Here is a 23,150-nt window from a genome sequence, read left to right as displayed (position 1 = left end):
GCTAGAGTATGGGTCAGTGTTCTGATTGCAGAAGAGTTCGACAAAGGATTACTAACACAATAAAACAACTCCAGGTATATTTTTGATGAGGATATGACAGTGCAAAATGGTTAAAATCTCTTAAAAATCTATGCTGAAGGATAAAGACCATTTATTAATAATTTACTTGGGGAAAAAATGGAATAAAACTCAAATATAAGTACATAAACCGATTAATCGATTAATCGTAAAAATAATCGACAGATTAATCGATTATCAAAATAATCGTTAGTTGCAGCCCTAAAACCTACCCTTACAGTACTGCAAATACAGTAATTATGTGTTATATTCGCAGTTGTAGCTAGAAGGGATACAGCTACAGGAAATAATACATTTTATTTTCTACCAATTAGATTGCGTTTTTATTAAAGTCTACACCTACCCCAATCCTAAACCTACCCTTACAGTAATGCAGATACATTAAATATCATTGTTTATCATGAGAAAAAGGACGCAATATTGATTTGCGCATGCGCAGAAAACCCGGGTAGGAAAATCTGACGGGTAGGACAATGGCCACAGATACTAACAACAACACAAAACTATTTTTTTGTAGTTTTTTTTATGTTTCCCATTTTTGACAACAAAAGAGATGTTTTGTAAGCACTTCTCACATTTAAGGTGGAAGTGGTTCATATATATTGCCAAATGTATGTTATAAGAGACTGAAATTTGGAAAACATAGAGAGATTTACTGCCAACCGAGAGATTATGAGCTGCTTGTGTGTAAAAGGACATAGTGCTGCGCTTTACTCTGAAACATGCAGCGCATGTGTTTGCTCAATTAAGTCACATCCTTTGCAATTTCACAATTGTCATGAGTCATATTTAGGTTTTATTTTGATTCATTGTCCAGCCACATATGTACCACCTAACTCAAATGTTATGTGCAGGATTTGTCTTTGCAGTCTTTCAATCTGTACGCTTCTGGAAACATCCAGGTGTGTTTCAGAATGCAGTTTGTGGTTTCACAGTTTGTCTGCCTGCTGTGGGTATATAGCTGGGTATGTTAGTGTTTGCGTATCTGTCTTTGGTTTTGTGTCTCTCTCTGTCTCTCTCCTCTGCTGATTCTCGGGAGAGCAGACCTCTCTAATATCTCCACGCATTAATATGCAAACAGTGTGGTCCACACAGCAGCACAAGGTTAAGCATGCATGACGAGAGGAGAGAGAAAGTACCTCAGATGCTGTTGGGGAACTTTTGTTTCTCTCCTCCCTGTCACTGCGTGTTCATTACGGGAGACTATTGCATGGTGGAGGAACCAGGCTGTGACATGTTATCTTTTCATCATTGAGACAGGCTATTGAACTGACCTGCTGTCACAGAAGAGTGCAAAGGGGTGTTTTTGTTCTTGCACAGGTTCAGTCCTGAGTGTCCTTTGTGCCTAGGGGTGTGCACAACTAAATATTGACTACTTTCTTGAACGTCTAATCAGTTTTAATAATCCTCTGTAAAATTAGGCTGGTTTTCGGTTTGCCAAACTAATTTCATTGGAACAAAAATATTTATATATTTATAAATTTAAAGTAATATATAATTCTTAAATGTTTTACATTTACATTTAGTCATTTAGCAGACGCTTTTATCCAAAGCGACTTACAAATTAGGACAATGGAAGCAATCAAAAACAACAAAAGAGCAATGATATATAGGTGCTATAACAAGTCTCAGTTAGCTTAAATGCAGTACACGTAGCAAGGGCTTTTTAATAATATAATAAACAAAAGGAAAACAGATAGAATAGAAAAAGAATAGAGCAAGCTAGTGTTAGAGTTTTTTAAATAATTGTATAATAAATAAAAAGAAAATAGATAGATAGAATACAAAAAGATTAGAAAGGTAGTTTTTTTGTTTTTTTTTTAGGAATAGAATTAGAATGGTGAGTGCTAAAGTTAGAGAGTCAAATAAAGTTTGTAGAGATGTGTTTGAAGCCGATTCTTGAAGATGGCTAAGCACTCGGATTGAGTTGGGGAGGTCATTCCACCAGGAGGGAACATTTAATTTAAAAGTCCGTAAAAGTGACTTTGTGTTTCTTTGGGATGGCACAATTAAGCGACGTTCACTTGTAGAACGCAAGCTTCTAGAGGGCACATAAGTCTGAAGTAATGAATTTAGGTAAAGGGGTGCAGAGCCAGTGGTAGTTTTGTAGGCAAACATCAAATGCCTTGAATTTTATGCAAGCAGCTATTGGTAGCCAGTGCAAATTGATAAATAGAGGTGTGACATAGAGGTGTGTTTTTTACTATAAAGTCATTTTTAAATTGTTATAATATTTAAAATAAACATTAAATAATGCATCTAAAAATAATATAATTACAATTAGAAAATGTACATGTAAAATTATGAATTTATTTTAAATTATGTTGGCAAGGCAAGTAAGATTTAAACGCAGCATGCAGTACTAAATTTTACAAACAAATAGCTCTTCTGAGCCAGTATTTAAATCTATCAAAAACATACTGCGGAACAGTAATTTAGTGTGATTCAGCTGGTTCTTTTTTGTGAAGCTTAGGTTGTGTTCACACCTGTCTTGTTTGGTTCGATTAAAGCGAACTCAAGTTCGTTTAACTCTTGTTGTGGATGTTTTGGTCAGGTGTGAATACAGCAATCACATTCGGGTGCGGACCAAAAAAACCATACTAAGTCCCAGCTGAAGAGATGTTCTCGGTCTGGTTCCAAACAAACTCTTGTTTGGTTGAATTGATAACCATAGAATATGTGCGGTTTTGTTTACAGTTTCTGTTTCACTTGCAAAAAGGGCAATGTGAAAGCAAACCAAACAAAAAAAAATCACCAATGTATTTGGTCCAGATCAAAGCAAGTGAACTAGCAGACCTTCCTGGTGTGAATACACCCTAAAACGTATGCTGACACCAGTTAAGTCTGATTCATTAACAAATGACTCTTGTGACCTGGTCCTTTTAATGAATCTTTAAAGGTGCTCTAAGCGATGCCGGGAGTCGTAACTTCTTGTTGACATTCAAATTGTTGTCAAACAAAACGGAGGCTAGCTAGACCCTCCCTCCTCCTCATCCGTGCACTAACCCCCCAAACCCCACCCCCAAATCTTTCTTGTCGGTTATTGGCTGGAACAGTTTGTTATGTTTTGTGGTGCGGGTGAGCCCAGTTTGTGGAGCCTGTGGTGTCTAGAGAGACCCTGTTTTTTTACAGTGTGTTCAGGGGACAAGCAGCTAGCGGATAGTGAGGAGATGTTTGCTGGATGTGACAAAAATGTTTTGGCCTAAAAAATGTGTGACATCACTTAGAGCACCTTTAAAATGCTCTCAAATGTGTCTTTAAACAAATAGCAGATGGATAATATCAAATTGAAAGTCTGTGAATTTGAACTGAATTTAATCATAAATATTTGTAATTACCCATACCCTAATAGCGAAGCTGTCATTTTGTTTCTTGAAAATTCATATCTTGTTTTGTCCCATGAGCCTCTCAGTTGTTCTTTAAAAAATCTGACCACGAGTTGTAAAGTTGTCAGTGGTTGACCTCTCCTCGCACTTTACTATGTGAAAGGTCATTTCTCTGCTGTTGTGCAAGACTTTTCCTTATCATCTAATGTTATGGCGTTGACAGTTTTACTTCCGGATAAAACTCGAAGCGTATCTCATCTGGTCAAGTTTGTACTGCCTTTCTGCACTATTTAAAATGGGATGCCTAAAACTTCTGCTCTTCCGGTGTTATTTTAACAAACCAAGTCATTAGGATGTTTCCTTTTATCTCATCAAGAAGAGTTATTGTTTTGACCTCTTCTCATACAGGCATGATTGAGGAAACCACCTCTTGGTTTTTTGAACCAAACTTGATGGTTTTCCTAGCCCATTCATCATAAAAGATTAATGGTTTTAAGTAATTTTGTCTGTGTTGTCCATCTGATCAGCTTCCTGTTATGTTTATGAACTGTAACTTTCAGAATAAGCCAGAGGGCAAGTCCTGAGTATGTAGTTTTTCATCAAAGAGGCACATGAGATGTCACGGGACGTCACATAGTATGTTGTCTATAGGCACAGCTAAATTTTTATTTATGGCTGTTTTGGATTTTACTGTATAATAATAACACCCGTAAAAGTTCTTGAAAATTGTATTTGAAAAGTAAATCTTGATGTTAAAAAAATATATGTACACTACCGTTCAGAAGTTTGAGGTTGTTAAGACTTTTAAATGAAAAGTCTTATGTTCACCAAGGAAAGGATGCATTTATTTGATAAATACAGTAAAAATTATTTTGTGTAATATTATTACAATAACTGTTTTATTTTGTTAAATATGTTTTAAAATGTAAATTATTTTTGTGATGCAAAGCTGACTTTTAAACATCATTACTTCAGTGTAACATGATCCTTCAGAAATCATTCTGATTTGCTGATTTACTGTTCAAGAAACATTTATTATATAAAAAATAAGGACTTTTTACTGATCAAGAAACATTAATTATTAAAAATGGGATTTTCTGAGTAGAAAGTTGAAAGGAAGAACATTTGTAAGAAGTCTTTTCTAACATTATAAATATCTTAACTGTTAATGTGCATAGTGCGTTCTTGCAAAATTAAAAAAAAAATTCATAAACTGATAGTGTAGGTATTTATAAATGTACATTTATATGAAAGAATAATAAAAAAAAGTTTAAACATGCATTATATTTATTATTATTATTTTTTAAAAATGTTTTATATAATTAAAATAAATATTAGGTAAATTAAATAATGTTAAAGGGTTAGTTCACCCAGATAGCAAAATTATGTAATTAATAACTTACCCTCATGTTGTTTCAAACCCGTAAGACCTCTGTTTATCTTCGGAACACAGTTTAAGATATTTTAGATTTAGTCCGAGAGCTCTCAGTCCCTCCATTGAAACTGTGTGTACAGTCTTCTGTCCATGTCCAGAAAGGTAAGAAAAACATCATCAAAGTAGTCCATGTGACATCAGATGGTCAGTTAGAATTTTTTGAAGCATCGAAAATACATTTTGATCCAAAAATAGAAAAAACTACGACTTTATTCAGCATTGTCTTCTCTTCTGTGTCTGTTGTGTGAGAAAGTTCAAAACAAAGCAGTCTGGATATCCTTACAGTGTCTCACTGTAAGTGAGTAAACAAGATGATTTTCACATAATTTAGAAAGAAAAATTCTAGGCTACAAGCTCCAGTTCTCAAAAATCCCGGGAACCAATGTTCTCTATGTGTTTTTTTTTGCCTTTTTCAAGTGTTTTAACATTTTTAGTTTTTCACTAACCACATAATATTTTTTTTCTCAAAAACACAATCATGTACATACATGCATTTTACATATTATTATAGCCCAGTTTGTGCTGTTTACAGTGAGATTAGACTTTACCCATTCAGATATTGATAAGAAACTGAAAAAAGCACAAATGTCAGGGCATGACAAAACTTCTCCAGGCCCAAAAAATACCCTTAGACTCCAGAGGGTTAAACTGTGTTCCAAAGATAAACGGAGGTCTTACGGGTTTGGAACAACATGAGGGTAAGTTATTAACTATATAATTTTGCTATCTGGGTGAACTAACCCTTTAAATATGAAATAAGTAAATGTTAAATTGAGTAAAAATTTGATTTTTAAAAAAATTAGAAATCAGCTTCATTGTCACATCGATTTGTTGCATTAGTCTTGATGTGAATGATCTTTCACTCGATTTATTAGTGCTTCATTTTATGAATGGATCTGCTATAGTTTTTATTCAATTCATAATAAAGCACCACTTGAATTTAAAGAATGCCACTTTGAAGCAGCAGATACATATGCTCTCGCTTTCGAAAGCATCCTGTTGGATGTGGTTGAGCCAGACACTTCCCTGGATCCTGCCTCGGGGGACATGCTGATGAAACTGTTTGTTTTTGCCTGTATGTCAGTGGCGTCCTCAGAACATTCGGTCTCTTCTCTGCTCCTCCCAGACGAAGGCCCTCCAAGATCCACATCAGTGGGCTTTCAGGCAGCAATGGCCTCTTGCCCCGCTCTCTCGGGGAGGCTGCAAGAGTCTGGCTGTAGAAGATAATGGCAGACCAGGAATATTTTCAGGGAGGGCAATTGTAAATTGGCATAAGCTTTGCCTTTTGCACAGGTGTGACTCAGCTGAATTCTTCCAGACGTCTCACGCTCCCTAAACACAGCGCTGCTACAGTCCCTGAACTCCCAACAGAGTCTCAGAACTTCTTTTGGCGCTGATGTGATTAACTTGTTTAATATTTTACCGAACAGGGACACTATTGCCTAGCAACGGTGGTTTATTTCCTTATTTCCGTCTCCAGGGCACAATCTATTATCTGTGTTCATAACAAAGCTTGACAGGTACTAAATGTAAACCGGGTTGCCAGATTGATCTGGTTTGTCTGGCTGGATCTGTTGGCCAAGAATGGATGGCAAACTTGTGTACGATATGTGGGCTGTACATGATCGAGTCTGTTTTTTCAAACATAGCTTTTCATCATATTCATTTTTGTTAAATGAATATGATTCAGAGCAGCATTGAATGAGCCATCTTGTTTTTTTCCCCTCTTTTTGGAGTCTCATAGTAGATTTGGAAACAAATTTTGTAAAGGATTCCAACTTCTAGTGTGAACTTCTGGTGTGAATTTATAAGGAATCAGTAGAGTTATAGCTGCTCGATGAATCGAAATGAGATTGCAATCGCGATTAGGCAAAAACTGTGATTGTCATGCACATCTTGTCAGTTAAGCACCTTTCTGAGATCAGTAGTAAATGTCCATCTGAAGGCTAGATGGCGCTCTCGGGCAGAAACTTCAAATATGTCTGGCAGAAGAAATCCAGGAAATCCTTATACTGGTAGCTGAATAAACAAGATTTAACTTAATTTATTTAAGTTTGTCTTATTATCATTTTAATTATAACAAAGTAATCGACATAGCCTTTATAACTGCTTATGAAACATGTATGCGTGCCTTACACCCGACTGACGTTATGAAGTAAGTTTGTGTAACTTGAGTAAATTTTTGATGTTTTGTCATTTGGTTAAATTAGTTTTATTAGGTGTTGTTGTTGTTTTATTTGTCTGTTGGCCTATTAGCTAACTTTTTTACATTTTATTTAGTTTGAGCTATTTTAGTACTTTTTAAACAAAACAACAAAAAAAAGAGAGAAATGTTGCCTTGGCAGCTAGCTAAACGAATGTTTTAATATTTAATTATTATTTAGCTAATGTTTATTTAGTTATAAGTAACAAATGTTTTTTGTAGGGATGCACAGAATGTTCGGCAACCAAAGTTATTTGGCCGAAAATAGCAAAATTATGAGCAAAATCTGTGCTGGAACAGTGTTACTCGTCAGTTGCTCATTAAAACTTTTTAGATAAAAATTTTAAAGGCATGTGACAATGCGATATTTGTGACAAACATCTTCCCAAATAATGAGAATCATTAATAAATCTGCTTTTGTCAACAAAAAGAAACAAAGAAATCTTCCTGCAGGTTTCTGCCAAAATAAAAGCTGAGAAAAAGCAATCCATTGATCCATCGACATACCAAACGTTGTTCTAAAAGCAATCCGAAATCCATCTACATTCAGAAATGTTAAAGGGGTCGATGCTGCTTAAAAGAACATTATTTGGTGTAATGTAATTTGTTTATGCGGAGTGTGCTCTGATTGGCCAGATATCCAGTGCATTGTGATTGGTCGAATACCTCAAGCGTGTGACAGAAATGTTTACATATTTGTATGCCCTGTCCAGCCGGAGCTACGAGACATAAGCATAAAACCAATTATAACATGATATAAACATGATTTCTAGTTGTGTCTTCTTTTGGAAGGCCAAACAAAGTAGTTTCGCGTTCTCAACAAAACACTCACCACAGCCTTGAGTGAGCAGAGACAGGCGGTGGGCTTTAGAACAGCGCGGCCAGGGGATTCTACAAAGGAGCGTCGGTTGGGCTTGCGGCAATTATGTGAAGACCCCTGGAATCTGCTTTGTCCACGGTGAATGCCGATCTGGTGATCCACAGTGCAAATTTGATGTATTTCCTCAGCGACTAGCACGGATCAGCTCCAGGCATGACGAAGCGGATATCGTCCTCTTTTGGAAGGCCAAACCAAGTAGTTTCGCTTTCACAGTGAAACACACAGCGTCTATATGACATGACAGCAGTGGCAACAACAATACTACAACAAGAATAAAAGGTACACCTTCTTTGCATGAACATCTGAGTGGTGTTATGCAAATCTTCCCACATAGTGATGTAGATATGTGGGGGCGTGTTAGAACAAGCTGCTTTAGGGGGGTGTGGACGAGTCTCTTTGGGTTTGAGACTTTAGTCTTTGTATCTTTACAGATCTTCTTTATGCATCAAGAGCTTGTAATAATACTTCAAAGAGAAAGGAAAAATTGAAATCGCATCATATGACCCCTTTAATATTGTAATTTTACTGTGTAATTTTTACCTTATTTTGTGTCTATTTGACCGTTTAAGCACCATTAACAGTAAAACACAACTAAATTCGGTACTTGTGAGCTGCTGGAGAAGCGTCTCAAGCACACAGTTATCTTGAAAAGGGAAGATGCAGTAGCACTGAATCATGATGAAATTACAGTTTCACAAAGTTTTCAAAATACTTTGATCAGATAATCTGTATGGACTAATGCTAATTCAACCTACATGCTTTAAAGGGATCCACGGGTATTAAGACATGTATAGCTTAATATACCATAAATGATGTCTCTTACTGAAATATGTAATAGAAAACCCACAAAAGATGTTATGTTATTTTTTTAAAATCTCATAGTTTTATACATATTTTGGACTATGAGGTGTGCCATTATTCTGATGACATAAAATGGTTGCACTCAATGAGCTACTGCTGCTAGCTGATGCTGCTTTTACCGCAACACAAGTCAGAATAGACAACTCGGAAAATAAAATACTGATATGATGACTGCAGCTACTGAAAGAGCTTACAGGTGGTGATGGATATAAGTATAGGCTTAAACCAAATGCCGTACCATCGATTTTTTCCCACAAGGAGTCTAAACACCTCGGATCTCGAGGGAAATCCACTCTGAGAAACTCCTCCAGCGGCCGCAGCATCATGATTAGCGTCAAAATGTTTCAGTAGCTGAGGTCCAGTAAAAGATTTAAAGGCATCGGGCTGAAGTGAAGAAAAAAAGCGGGTCTTTAGAACGTTTTAGTCGTCCAGATGCATCTTCCCATTCTTTTCTCCTCTACTTATCGCTAGGAAATCAGTGAAGTAAAATATTTCTTCTTTTGTTGCCCTCCAAATTACATCCAAAAGCCACACAATGTGGTTTTATTTCAGTATTTTATTTTCTTGTGTTTATTTTCTGAGTTGTTGCAGTAAAAAGCGCCAGAAGCTTACCGAGTGCAACCATTTGACGTCATCAACGCAGAATGCACTGTGCACATAAAATAATGGCGCCCCCCACATTGTAAACATGATGTTGATTTCTTTAAATAACATACATCTTTCACAGGTTTTCTGTTACATATTTCAATAAGAGACATCATATGTGTTATATTAAGCTACACATGTCTTAACCCTTGTGCATTGTTCAAATTCACTACCCTTTCGTTATGTTCGTTAAAAATGTGTCAGATTCATATTTTTTCTCAATTTTTTGGCCTAAATCTGTTAATCAACTTCAGTCCTTATAACAAATGTTACCTCTTCCCAACAGGGAAAACCACCAACAATCAAGAATCTCACACACAAACACTATAATTTGCTGTTATACTCCATATAACTCCATATTCAAGCCAGAAACTAAGCCTTTTTTTGCACAGGCCTTTCTAAAGGGTTAATGGTCCCACCTAGTGATCAACTGTAAAAATAACAAATGTTACCTCTTCCCAACAGGGAAAACCACCAACAATCAAGAATCTCACACACACACAAACACTATAATTTGCTGTTATACTCCATATAACTCAATATACAAGCCAGAAACTAAGCCTTTTTTTGCACAGGCATATCTAAAGGGTTAATGGTCCCACCTAGTGATCAACTGTAAAAATAAAATTTTTTACCTCTTCCCAAAAGGGAAAACCACAAACTTTAAATCTAATGCTGCACAAAAACTAACAATGCATCAAAGCCAATCTTGTTACTAATCTTTGACATGCCCAAGACTGTGATAAAAGGTAAAAAAATATCCAGTCCACAATCACTTTTTAAATTGAAAATATGTAATTTTGTGTTTGTTTTTTTCCCAAATCAGTGACATCATTTATGAACTTGGTAATTAAAGAGTTAAAATCTTGGATTTTTTAAAAACATTTGGTAGTTTTGATCAGGACTGAGGTTGATTAATAGATTTATGCAAAAAAAATTGAAAAAAATATTTATCTGATACATTTTTACCGCAGTTTAATTTAGTGGTTTGGACAAATGTTTAATTTCAATCTAATTGTTGAGCGCTGAGGCATTGGGCATTTCAAACAGGGCAATGTGGAAGTGCCACAGTGTCTTCACTCCAACTACGAATGCCTTACTTTAAGTCATCTCATATACAGTAAGATAGTGTTTAAAGGGGTGGTTGATTGGGATTTCTCTTTTTTTAACAATAGTTAGTGTGTAATGTTGCTCTTTGAGCATAAACGATATCTGCAAAGTTACGACGAAGTTAATGCAAACAGAGATATCGTCTTTTAAAATTATGGCTTTAAAATGTAATAGCTAAAAAATGGCTCATAAGGACTACAAGAAGTTACTTCCCAGATTTGTGACGTCACAAACCCTGATAAACCCTGACCCTAGGAACATGCAGCAAAGTGGGCGGGGCCATGCTGCGCTGCTTTAGAGAAGAGGAAAAGTTGTTGCTATGCACACTAGAGGCTATTAAGTGAATTACGGCATACTGGGCCAGCTAACCAATCTGAGCCCACCGTGTATTTCTGTGGGAGGGGCTTCATAAAAACAGGAAATCATAAGCGTGTTTATAGGAGAAGGGACAGAGTGAGGAATAAAGGTAAATGTGCTAATGTGCGGTCACTGGTGAACAAAATGGATGAGTTACGACTTCGCATCACCCACAGTAAGAGACTTTTGGACTGCAATGTCATGGTTTTCACAGAAACATGGCTACACAGCGACGTACCCAATAATGCTATTGAGCTAGCTGGACGCTACACGTTCCGGGCAGATAGAACGGCAGATGAGATGAGGTGGTGGATTGTGCATTTGTGTCAACAAAGCTTGGTGTACAAACACTGTCATTGTTGGAAGACACTGCTCAGCTAACCTAGAGTTTCTCATGGTTAAATGTAGACCTTTTTATCTGCCACAGGAGTTCACTTCCACCATAATAACCGCAGTCTATATTCCACCGGATGCTAATGCCAAGCTTGCTTTGAACGAACTTCATGCAGCCATTAGTAAACAACATACTGCTCACCCGGAGGCTGCTTTTATTGTCGCGGGTGATTTTAATCACTGCAAATTAAAAACAGTAGAGCATCCTGACCAGTTGCATCACAGTCTGGTATGGGAACTGCTCAGTGGCTGATCTCAAGGCACTGCAGAGGGTGGTGAAAACTGCCCAACGCATCACAGGGACACCACTTCCTGCTCTTGAGGACATCCAGAGGAAACGTCGAGCTCACAGCATTCTCAAGGACTCCTCTCACCCTGACCATGGACTGTTTAATCTCCTGCCCTCCGGGAGGCGCTTCAGGAGCCTCCGGACAAGGACCACAAGATTCAGGAACAGCTTTTTCCCTAAAGCTGTCTCCTTGCTGAACTCTGCCCTCTGACACCCCTCAACACCCCCCACACCACACACACAGACTCCTCCCCCTCTTCAACACTCTGACTGATTTATTTATTTATTCACAACAAGCAAAAAACAGTAACTTGTTATTACTTGCACTACTGTCTGTTCATCCAGGAACACTGAATAATCCATTTGCACACTGAAATATTTTCTATGCACTTTACTGTCCATTGCAATAGTGTAATTATGTTCATATGTTCATAGTTCTGCCTATAGTGTACATACACTTTTACATAATTCATCTGTATAGTATGTTCATAGTACACCTATCTGTATATCATGCTAATAGTATTTAAAATCTGTAAATTATGTCCATAATACTTATCTGTATAGTTATTGTACATATTATAGACCTTGTATATTCTGTACTTACTGCTTATTGCACTTCTGGTTAGATGCTAACTGCATTTCGTTGCCTTGAAGTTGAATCTAATCTAATCTAAATTATTTACAAATTTTACATATACGTGTGTTTTTTAAAAACGAAAGCATTAACAGGTACTGCAGCCCATAAACACAATCAAGCTTAGAAAAAACAGTCAGCCAACCCTTTAGCATTAAAAATATTACCCACAGCACCTATAAAGAAGGATTCCTCATGAGAAATGTACATGATGTGTTTGTGGAAGATTGTCGCACACCTGCCGTCATCCTCGAGTGACCTGATGGAGGAACTCGGCAGGCTTTGTTTGGCTGCTGATCGTCTCAGAGCAGAGAGTTCATTGATGTTTTCCTCGTTTCTCTCATTACTCCGTTCACCCAAACACTCCTTTCATCTCCTGTCCTAATCTGGACCTCCCCACCGTTATGAAAAAAACGTGAAAAAAAGAAATCATGTTTCTCTGTCTGGTGTGTTTGTCTTGAGTTGCATCAGGAAGTGTCTAGGCATAGCTCATCAATATGCTATGTTGGATTGTTTGCCCACTTCCCAACTTTGGGAATACTTTACAAGACCTTTTTATCACACAGTGATGGATATATTTTTTTCTCACACACTGGGAAGATTTTGTGACTCATCCTTTTAAGGCTGAACAGTTTGGGGAAACTTCGGTGTTCAAACGTATACACTTTTATAAGAATCTGTCAGTAACAATAAACAAAAAAAAACAAAAAAACAGTCCTAATATTTAAATCCTAATTTCTTCATTTTTTTTTCAAATGTTAAACTTATATTCTTCTTCTATCTTTTATTTTGGTGGTTTACTGTTAAATAAATATAGGCTTTAGGTTTCAAAGTGAAGCATGGCATTATTTACACACATGTACTATTTTATTATTATTTTAATTTATATAATATATTGTTGTTGTTGTTGTTGTTGTTAGTCACAAAAAGAGAGAAAAAAATAAATAAACCCGTGCTGCATAATTTTTATTATGGTGGACTAAATTAAATGTTTTATTAATTTAAATAATGATCAACTTGTTAAAGTTTAATTCCTTAAATTAGGTTTGTTCAAATCTCAATTTTTGTTCAATATATACTAATGTGTGCTTACAAATACATACACATAAAATATACGTATAGATAGATTGATAGAAAGATATAGATATCTGGCTCATCCAATCAAATATATTGTAATAATGTCTTTATATATAAGCCTGTATGCTTATATATAAAGAAACAGGACTGTGTATTTGATGATTAACATTCTGTTAGCTTCTCTGTTCAGTGTTTCGCAGGGAGACGATGAGTTTTCTATGGAGTTCATTCTGCAGCCCTGCTAGGGGGTATTTTCACTGCGCTTCTCCCCCCGTTATTCCCATCACCATGACATTACCAAAGTTTCTAGACCTCTGGAGTATTAATTGCAACCCACTTTTCCACCCGCCCAACTCCTTTCATCTTCGCTGCTGTTTGCGTCAGTATCCGTAGTTATTATCCTCACCACATAGCCCTGCTCATGCTCCTTTGTTCCCCTGATATTCCTTCTCTCTTTATTCATTTCTATACCTGCGATCGGTCACATTCCACATGATGATAAGAGGACACACATCTCTTTGTGTAAGCTCTGTGCTGGTCGTTCATTGGAATTAGTTTGGTGGCATATTAGTGGCCAGACTCTGTGTGTACGAGGCTCTGGTAATGACAGAAAGGGCAAACTGCTCGTGAAGCTCATTTGCATTTGTACTAAAAAGATGCGCAGTGGACTGTTGGGCTTCTGCATTCACTCACTGTCATTATTGCTGCCTTCATACTGAGATGTTGAGACATCAAAGTTTCTTGATGGTTTGGGATGGATTAATTAGATAAATAAATCCAATAAATCAGCTTTTATTGGTCTTGTCTCTTAATCAGTATCTGACACTCAGGGTTAAGGGGGGTGTTTGATGAACTGTTTGAAATCGAATGCAACAATCACTACTAGTCAGAACTGGCTGAACTCACCTGATCTTAGAGCTGTTCTCGGGTTTTACATGCTGTATTGATTGTCCATTTGATTGTGAAGCATGTTCAAATTAGATTATATGCATAATAGTATATATTGTACAAAAATGATGAAAAAATTTAAATGTAATATGTGTAAATGTAAAATGTTATGAATGTATTGTTCTACATTAGGCCTCAGATATTGATATTTGCTTTTGAACAGTGACAACAAAAGTTTTAATGTTAATTTGTAGATTTAAGACTGCAAGTCCAAAATCATTCGAAACTATTCATCTGCATTTGCATTGTTTTTTTTCAAATATCTGAATAGATTGGACTAGACCAAAATGTTTGTTTGAGCATTATCTAATGAATTATACCACAAATCATGCAACACTGAAAGTGCTGAAACTTTACATTTCCGCACGCCAAGATCATAAATTAGATGAAGAATCTCATAGATTTACATATAAAGGAGGGCCCTGAGCCACATCTATTGATCATAGAGACTTCATTGGACCAGTCAATAAGCAACCTAGCAACCTCATAGCAACAGACCTTAGCAACCACCTGGCAATGTCTTAGCTGTTATATTAACTCATCATCTGGTGCTTGAGATATACGTCTCGCTGAGGTTTAGGATGGGTGTGAATAATTGACATTGAAACACAGAGATGCAGTGGCCTCAGATGAACCGTGCTGAGTAAAGTGATCAAATCTGAAAACGCAGATCGATGAATGAACGTGGACGTCTCTCTCTTCTCCCAGTCACCATGTTCATCATTCAAAGGAAATGGTACTTTTTGGCCTATGCTGACAGGCAAAGTGATGCTTCTGAAGCCTCATTTTGTTTGATAGATTGTTCGGCATCAGGAAAGCTGATCTGCATCTCAAGTTTGTCTTTCTGTGGTGTTCACTGTTCGAGTGCAATCTCTAGCATGACCTTTTCTACACGGGTTTCCTCATTTTTATGACTGCTAGAGAGAAGTGTCACTACGGCTATTAGGTTAAAATAAAATTGTTTTCTTTATGGGTAAAACTTGGCATTTGTTGATTTTGGAAACTTTGACTCCATGTTCATACTTCTGTCTGTGTGATCCAAATTGTTTTCCTCATCACGTATTTTTTCACAGTGTGAACGTCAAAAATCACAATAAATCTTTGTCAATTCTAACATCAAATTTTTTCGAATATCTAGAATGTTTAAAACATAATCTTATGTGAATGAACTTAGTCCCCCATTATCTGCGCTATACCTCAAATCATGCAACACTGTTTTACGTGTTTAAACTTTCAAAAAGTACACAGAATTTGACATTTCTGTCATTTATTTATGGAAATAACTAATTAATAAATCTGTATTAATTCAAACTCAGATTATACCACCATTTACTCACTCAAAAGTGGTTTTTAAACCTGAATGAGTTTTTCTTCTTTTGAACATGATATTTTGAGGAACGTGGAAAACCAAACAGTTGCTAGTTCACAGTGACTTCCAGAGTATTTTTTGCTACCATCAAATTCAATGTGGACCAGCAACTGTTTGGTTACCCACATTCTTCAAAATATCTTCTTTTGTGTTCAGCACAAGACAGAAATTAATACAGGTTTGGGACAACGTGACAGTGAGTAAATAATGACAGAAATTAAATTTCAGGGTGATCTATCCCTGTAATGCATGTTTAATAGGCCTACTGTCCCTTTAAGACTTGCACGCATCTAATAAACAGGCACGTATAAGTATTTCCTTCTACTGTTTACTTTCATTTTAGACATAACCAACTGAGTCTACATGTAAACCTTTGACAGTGTTACCACAAAAGATAACTTTGTTCAATATTCAGGCGCTGTTTGACAGGCTTTAGCGTGCATGCTTCGGGTGTTCGGGTTCCACACATCACACACCCCTATTTTAAATAAAGTACCATATTATTATTCAAAGATTATTGCAAAAATAATAGTAATTATTATTATTATATTGCCACTCATTTAAAAAAAAAGCTTATATGTGAGCATTTCCAACCATAAAATATATTTTTTAATAATATTGTTTTGTTTAGTCTGCATTGATTTGGGGATTTAATGTGTTAAGGCCCATTCACACCAAGCACTATAACTATAAAGATAACGATAAAGACATAGTTCTAAAAATCGTTCTCAATATTAAAGAATAGCAGTCCTCACCACAGCTATAACGATAAAGACACAGAGAAACGATATCATTGAAATCACTTTCAGAACGATCTTTTTTCAGCTTATTCAATGATAAATACATTGACAACCAATCAGAATCAGTCCTGCTGTAACGAGTTTGAGAATTTAGCAGCAGACGGGTGTGCGCTTACAGACGATAACGTTCGCTGATGTGGACGCTAATATCGTAATCTTTAAAGTTATCGTTCTTGGTGTGAACTGAGCTTTATGCTATGTGAAAACTGTGAGTTTTATCATTTATTCATTCATTATTTATTATATTCGCATATTTAATTGTAATAATTGCGTTTGAACAGTGAGACGTTTTAATTAAAAAAAAATTCTATTTAAGACTGTAAATCAAAAGTATGAAGCCTTTGAAACAATTGAGCTAAATTTTTTGGGATTATTAGCATTATTTTCTTAATATCTGAAGAGAAGAGAAGAGAAGAGAAGAGAATTAATGAGATTGTTTGTGTGTTTCTCTGTGTTTTACAGGCTAGCGCTCTACGTGTACGAGTACTTGTTACATGTAGGAGCCCAGAAGTCGGCACAGACCTTCCTGTCAGAGGTGAGCCAGCGGGGGGTTTATTTAAGCTCCTTCTTATCGATGTGCCATCCAGGCACGCGGCCTTGTAAGCATCGGCCCGCCCCCCTGGGGCTCCGGCTAATTTAATTACACGCAAATGATTTGCTGAGCAAGCAGGACACATTAGATGTTTGGTGTCCACTTAATGGGATTGGAGGAGAGTCAGGAAATCACTGTAAAAACGGCCAAATTGTTTCAGCAGAAAGGATGGAGCGGTGCTTGCATGTTGATGTTCATCACCTCTTCCTGCTTTTATGAAGAAAAGCACATGTTCGCTTTGTTATATCAGCTGCTCACAATCCTGTGTTTTATTTGCGATGTAAGGCTTTTAAGGAAGATCACAGTCATTTATGCCTGAATGAGTTTATTTCAGTGTCACTGAGGCATTGTGGGATGGATCTATGTGAAGGAAACCATGACATTTCGAAGTACCAATTTTTTATTTATAGTCTCACCATTATTTGCATATGAGTCATACACACTTAAGAGTACAAGCCATCTGAGAAAATACAATAATACACATTTAGCACACCATTTCTGATTGTCATACTAATTCCAAGGCTGTGCCTATCACAAGAATGGCAGAAGTTGCCTGATATATATTCAGATTTGCAAGGTTAACTTGTCCACACGTATCAGACTAGACTATTTTAAGTGAGCTATTTGTATCTAGAAATGAGAAGTGTGTTTAAAGCACAAAATAAAACAGCAGGTTTGTTCCAGTTTATATGTAGTACAAGTAATGTAAAACATACACTAGTTCGGCACTAGTGGGTGAATGTAGTTGAAATTATTATTTTTATTCAGAAAAAGGACACACTGAATTGATTGAAAGTGACAGTAAATTTCAAATAAATGCTGTTTTGAATTTTCTCTTCATCAAAGAATCCTGAAACAAGTATCACGGTTTCCACAAACATATTGAGCAGCATAACTGTTTTAACACTGATAATATTAAATGTTTTGAGCAGCAAATCAGCATTTAAAAATGATTTCTGAATTATATATTCAAATAGAAAACTAAAAATATTTCACAATATTGCTGTTTTTAAAGTATTTGTTTTATTAAATAAATGCAGCTTTGGCGAGCAGAAAAAACTTCTTGACCCCAGTAATTAAAAAAAAAAAAATCTAGAAATTAAAATCCCATTTAAACCTGGAAATAAACAATTTCAAAAATAAAAATTTTGCTTATGGTATAATTTGGTTTAAATTTGACCCGAGTTGGTATTCATTTGAACTCCACTGTGTTGCTAACATTAAATTAAACACAGATTTGTGGACTAAAATTGGACTTGCCAAATTTTGACCAATTAATTAGCTTGGCTGACTACAAAACACATTCTGGTGGACATTTAGCCTAATGAAGGGAATGTAGTCTTACTGTGAATCGAGTCTTACAGTGTATTTCTCACATCTCTATCCAGATAAGATGGGAGAAGAACATAACGCTAGGAGAACCTCCAGGATTCTTACATTCATGGTGGTGGTAAGATTCACATTGTTAAATGTTTGTCATGTGCTGATGTGTTATTCATGGCAACTGCTTCATTCACCTCTATGTGATTTGCAGTGTATTCTGGGATTTATATTGTGCGGCACCTGAAAGGAGAGAAACCTGTGAGCATTCCAGTGAAGCCAAGGCATTCCACGACTATGTAAGTTACTCTTACAGTGCATAGATGGATAAATGTGTGGTATAGTAGTTCAGCTCAGAGCCGGGACTGACTGACGGATGGATGGATGGAATGTTAGAACGCTAGAAAGATCGATGCATGGATAGATCGATAGAACAGTAGATAGATAGATAGATAGATAGATAGATAATAGATAGATAGATAGATAGATAGATAGATAGATAGATAGATAGATAGATAGATAGATAGATAGATAGATAGATAGATAGATAGATAGATAGATAGAACACTAGAAAGTTAGACTGATGATGGATGTTAGAATGCTAGAAAGATAGAAAGATGAATGAATGACAGATGGATAGAATGCTAGAAAGATGGATAGATGGAATACTAGAAAGATGAATGGATGTTGAATGGATAGATAGATGAATGGATGGATGGATAGATAGATAGATAGATAGAACACAAGAAAGATGGAAGGATGGATGGTTGGATGGATAAAACAATAGAAAGATGGATGGATAGATTGATAGAACACTAAAAAAGTTAGATTGATGATGGATGGTTAGTAAAATGAATGGATGATAGATGGATAAAATGCTAGTAAGATTGAACTCTAGAAAAGTGGATGGATGGATAGGAAGATGAATGGATAAAACACAAAAAAAGAACACTGGAAAGATGGATGATGTATAAAATGCTAGAAAGATGAATGGATGATTGATTAAAAGATGGTTAAAGGAATAGAATGCTATAAAGCTGGAAAGACAGCACACTATAAAGATGCATAGATGGATATAACACCAGTGTTACAGTATATCCATCTATGCATCTATCCATCTGGATGGATGGAGCACTAGAAAGATGGATGAATGGATAGAAAATGGATGGATGGCACACTAGAAAGATAAGGGGTGGATGGATGAATGGACAGATGGATAGAATGCTAGAAAGATAGATGGAGAGATGGATGGATTTATGAATTTTGACCAAGCGGATGTTCATCAGCTCATTTGAGATTTGCAACACAATGCAAATGGTATTTCCCATGAGGCCTCAGTTTATCAGAGCAATGATGTTGTGGCTTCATTCAGTGCACTGCAGTATTCTGAGTAAGACTAAATGCTGCTGGGACTTACAGGAAGGAAGCGTGATTCAATTTCCTGTGTACCTCGGGCTGCTGGTCACCTTACGTCTCATAAACAAGAGCGCAGAGGATCTCAAGTTTTGCTCGTGTCACCTCAGAGGGTGATGTAAACGTTCAATTATAGACCCGACTGCTTTCCCCTAAATGTTCTGTCTGCTGTTGTGTGCATCTCAAAAGCGCAGTTTAGAAGACTAGTAAAGAGCACCGCTATGCCGAAGATCACTGGTTTGGCCCCGAACTCATTTCTCTTTCCAGCACCAATTAGCTGAATTTCCTCTGAGAGCGTCTGGAGTGTAGGCACAACAGGAGTAATTACAGAGAGCTCGAGATTCTCAAACGAGAACATCTCTGTCCCATACATCGCCTGCTTTCTGTGACTAATTGCCAATGTACAGCAAATTCGCTTTAAAGCTGTGATGCACCATACCACATGACTAAGGTTTTAAAAACTCAAAATTGAGTATTGCTTTATAAATACAAATTTCTGTTTTTTATTGTTAATAATTCAGCATTGTGCACACATTACTCCTAAAGAGAAAAAATATATATATATTTTTATCATAATGTAAAGACTTTTCATATGATGTCATAAATCCTTTTTCTGACTCTATACTCTATACTTTTATTATACTGTAATACCTAATAGACTTTTTACAGTTTATATACACCCACTAGGCCATTACTTTTCAAAAGTTTGGTTTCTGTTGCTAGACACACACATTCAAAAACACACATACACACAAAAGTAAATACAGTAAAACACTCATTCTGTGAAATATTATTACGATTTAATTTGCTGTTAAAAAGAAATTATTATCAGTGTTGAAAATATTTAATAATTGTTTGGAAACTGAGATTCCTTTTTTTCAGGATTATTTGATTTTTTTTTTTTTTTTTTTTTTGGAAATATACATTTATGTATCATTATAAATATATTTACTGTCACTTTTGATCAATTTATTTCATCCTTGCTAAATAAAAGTTTTATTTATTTATTTATTTATTTATTTTTTTTTTTACAAAAAAATAATCCTACTGAACCCAAACTTTTGAACAGTAGTGCAATTGTCAGTCCTCCAAAGCAATTTTTCTTACTAAATATCCTATTTAATTCCAAAATATGTAACGTTTGAAATAAAATAGGTTGTGAATGCAGTTTCATGTCGACTTGCAGATGTTGCTTGATTTAGTTTGGTCTGGGTTGCACATATGCTTTGTTTTTCCAGCAGTGTAATAAAGTTGCACGGGGGAATTGTTCTCATCCTGATTTGGAGGATATCAGAGGCTCAGGCAGACGTGCAATGCCGTCCTACGTGCCAGAGTCAGCGCCGTGGCTTTTGTGCTAAGAATAAAAGCCACAGCAAGGGGGAATAAAGCCCTCATCTCTTCCCTCTCACCTCTCCTCATCCTCCCTCAGGGAGTGAGAACACATCCAAAGAGAGCTTCCTAGAGGTCACTTTCTAAGAAAAGGTCAAAATGTCACCTCTCTCTGTGAGTGTGATGGGACGCTTCTCTCTCTGGCTGTGTTTTCAGTGCCAGAGTAGCATACTGCTGTTTGGGAAGTGTGTACTGTATACTGCCTACTGATTCTTTGCAATTATGCATTTGGCAGATGCTTTTATCTAAAGTGACGTACATTGCATTCAAGGGAACACATGCACATTTTACCAGTATTTGCTTTCTCTGGGAATTGATCCCATGATCTTGGAGATGCCAGTGACATGCAGTACTGTTTAAACTACAGGAAAGTTTTTTTAACAGATTATATAATTTCAAACCGATTACAGTCCACTTATATTTCAGATATAACCAAAATAGTATTTTTTTCTTTCTTTTTTTATGCAGTTTTGTTTTAAAATGATACATTTTGTCATAATTATTTGTTTAAACTTTCCTAAACACATGCATTACATGTAATTTTAACTGTCACATATATAGTTATGAACTAATGATGAAAAATACTTTTAAAGCATTTATTCATCTCAGTTAAAAGTAATTATAACATTTACTAATGCATTATTTAAACCCAAAGTTATATTTAATATTATAATCTCAAATGTCTCTCAAATGTCTTATTTCACATAAAACTACTGATTTTTAAACTCTATTGTAAAAATTAATTGTGAATTCTTAAGGGTTTCGCAGACGTTTAATGTTAACTATCTTTTAATCAAAACATAAAATTGTATCTCCGAGGCGTCCGTTACAAATTTTCCTTGTGTGTTAACGTAATTATGACTGTCGAATGTCTGACTTGACTCTTGGTAATGTATTTTGCCCCACCCCCAAAATATATGATTCGACTATCAGTCGAATATCGGCAAGATTCGAAAATTCCTATTTGACTATGAAAATCCTTAGTCAGGGACACCCCTAATAAGTAGTAGGACATTTTGAACTCTGAATTTTTAATTCATAGTGTGTAGTTCACGTTTATATCAGATATGCACTAATTTTTTTTTTTTTTGTCATTCAAATTAATATGATTTTCTTTTTACATTTTCTTAAAAACTTTTTTTAACGATGCATATAGAAAACTTTTAGTATGTGATACTAAAACACACACACACACACACACACACACACACACACACACACACACACACATATATATATGTATATGATTTTCATATGCAGATATTTAGCAAGATGCTGTTGTTGTTTTTTCCAGTGCATATTGAAAACATGGTATGCAAAAATATTATGGTTAGTATGGTGGTATGGCATTTTTGCACTTGAAGTCACAGGGTGGCTTCTGCTTTTTGGCCTCGGATGGCTTCCTCCATAGCTGCGGTCTTTGACCTGGCCCCGGCATTAGCTTGCCTTGCATCAGTTCATTTTCAGCATAATGATTTCTCTGTCGGTGGTCACGTTAATGGAGTTAGTATAAAACCATACATGGACACGCCGGCCGAGTCTGTTTTCCCTTCATTACACCATGTCACTGTGTTCGTTTGGGCTGTCGGGGAGTTCTAATGCACTCCAAGGGCCCTGCGAGTGCTGTTGAATGCAATGCTAATTGATCCTTAGGCAGATATAAGGGTTTAATGCGATCAAGACTAATGTCCCATAAGGACGCTGGCGCTGGTTTCCTTTTTTGCGATAAGAGCCAAGTGTGTGGTTGTCATATGTAGAAACAGGCTCTAGGATGCTCCTGATACTGTTGTTGCTCGTGGGTGTGCATCACGCGAGCTAGCAGAAGACATGTCATGTGCCGAGGCCAAACCAGACAGAAAAGGAGCCTGGCATCCCCCGTTTCATTCATTATAAGCACATTAATATAACCTATATTCATCCTGGTGTCCATTCCCGTGGTTATATCATGATAGTAAAGTCGATTGGGATATGTAACATGAACTTGCTAATGCTCAAAATAGAAACGGTTTTTACTTCCAACCCCAACCAAAT

General features: G+C 36.2%; 1 protein-coding gene across 1 annotated transcript in view; it reads left to right on the top strand.

Moving 5' to 3' along the window:
* LOC132127094 (single-stranded DNA-binding protein 2) overlaps positions 1-23,150 on the top strand; it is a 68,478-nt gene that overhangs the window by 4,213 nt on the left and 41,115 nt on the right. Inside the window, exons 2-4 of the mRNA XM_059538723.1 lie at positions 16,868-16,940; positions 18,386-18,447; positions 18,532-18,616. Of these exons, the coding sequence (XP_059394706.1) occupies positions 16,868-16,940; positions 18,386-18,447; positions 18,532-18,616 (220 nt within the window). The remainder of the gene's footprint in view (positions 1-16,867; positions 16,941-18,385; positions 18,448-18,531; positions 18,617-23,150) is intronic.

This window comes from Carassius carassius, chromosome 45 (assembly GCF_963082965.1).
Source record: "Carassius carassius chromosome 45, fCarCar2.1, whole genome shotgun sequence".
Taxonomy (NCBI): domain Eukaryota; kingdom Metazoa; phylum Chordata; class Actinopteri; order Cypriniformes; family Cyprinidae; genus Carassius; species Carassius carassius.
The sequence above is the reverse complement of the archived record's forward strand: the minus strand, read 5'-3'. Positions and strand labels throughout refer to the sequence as shown.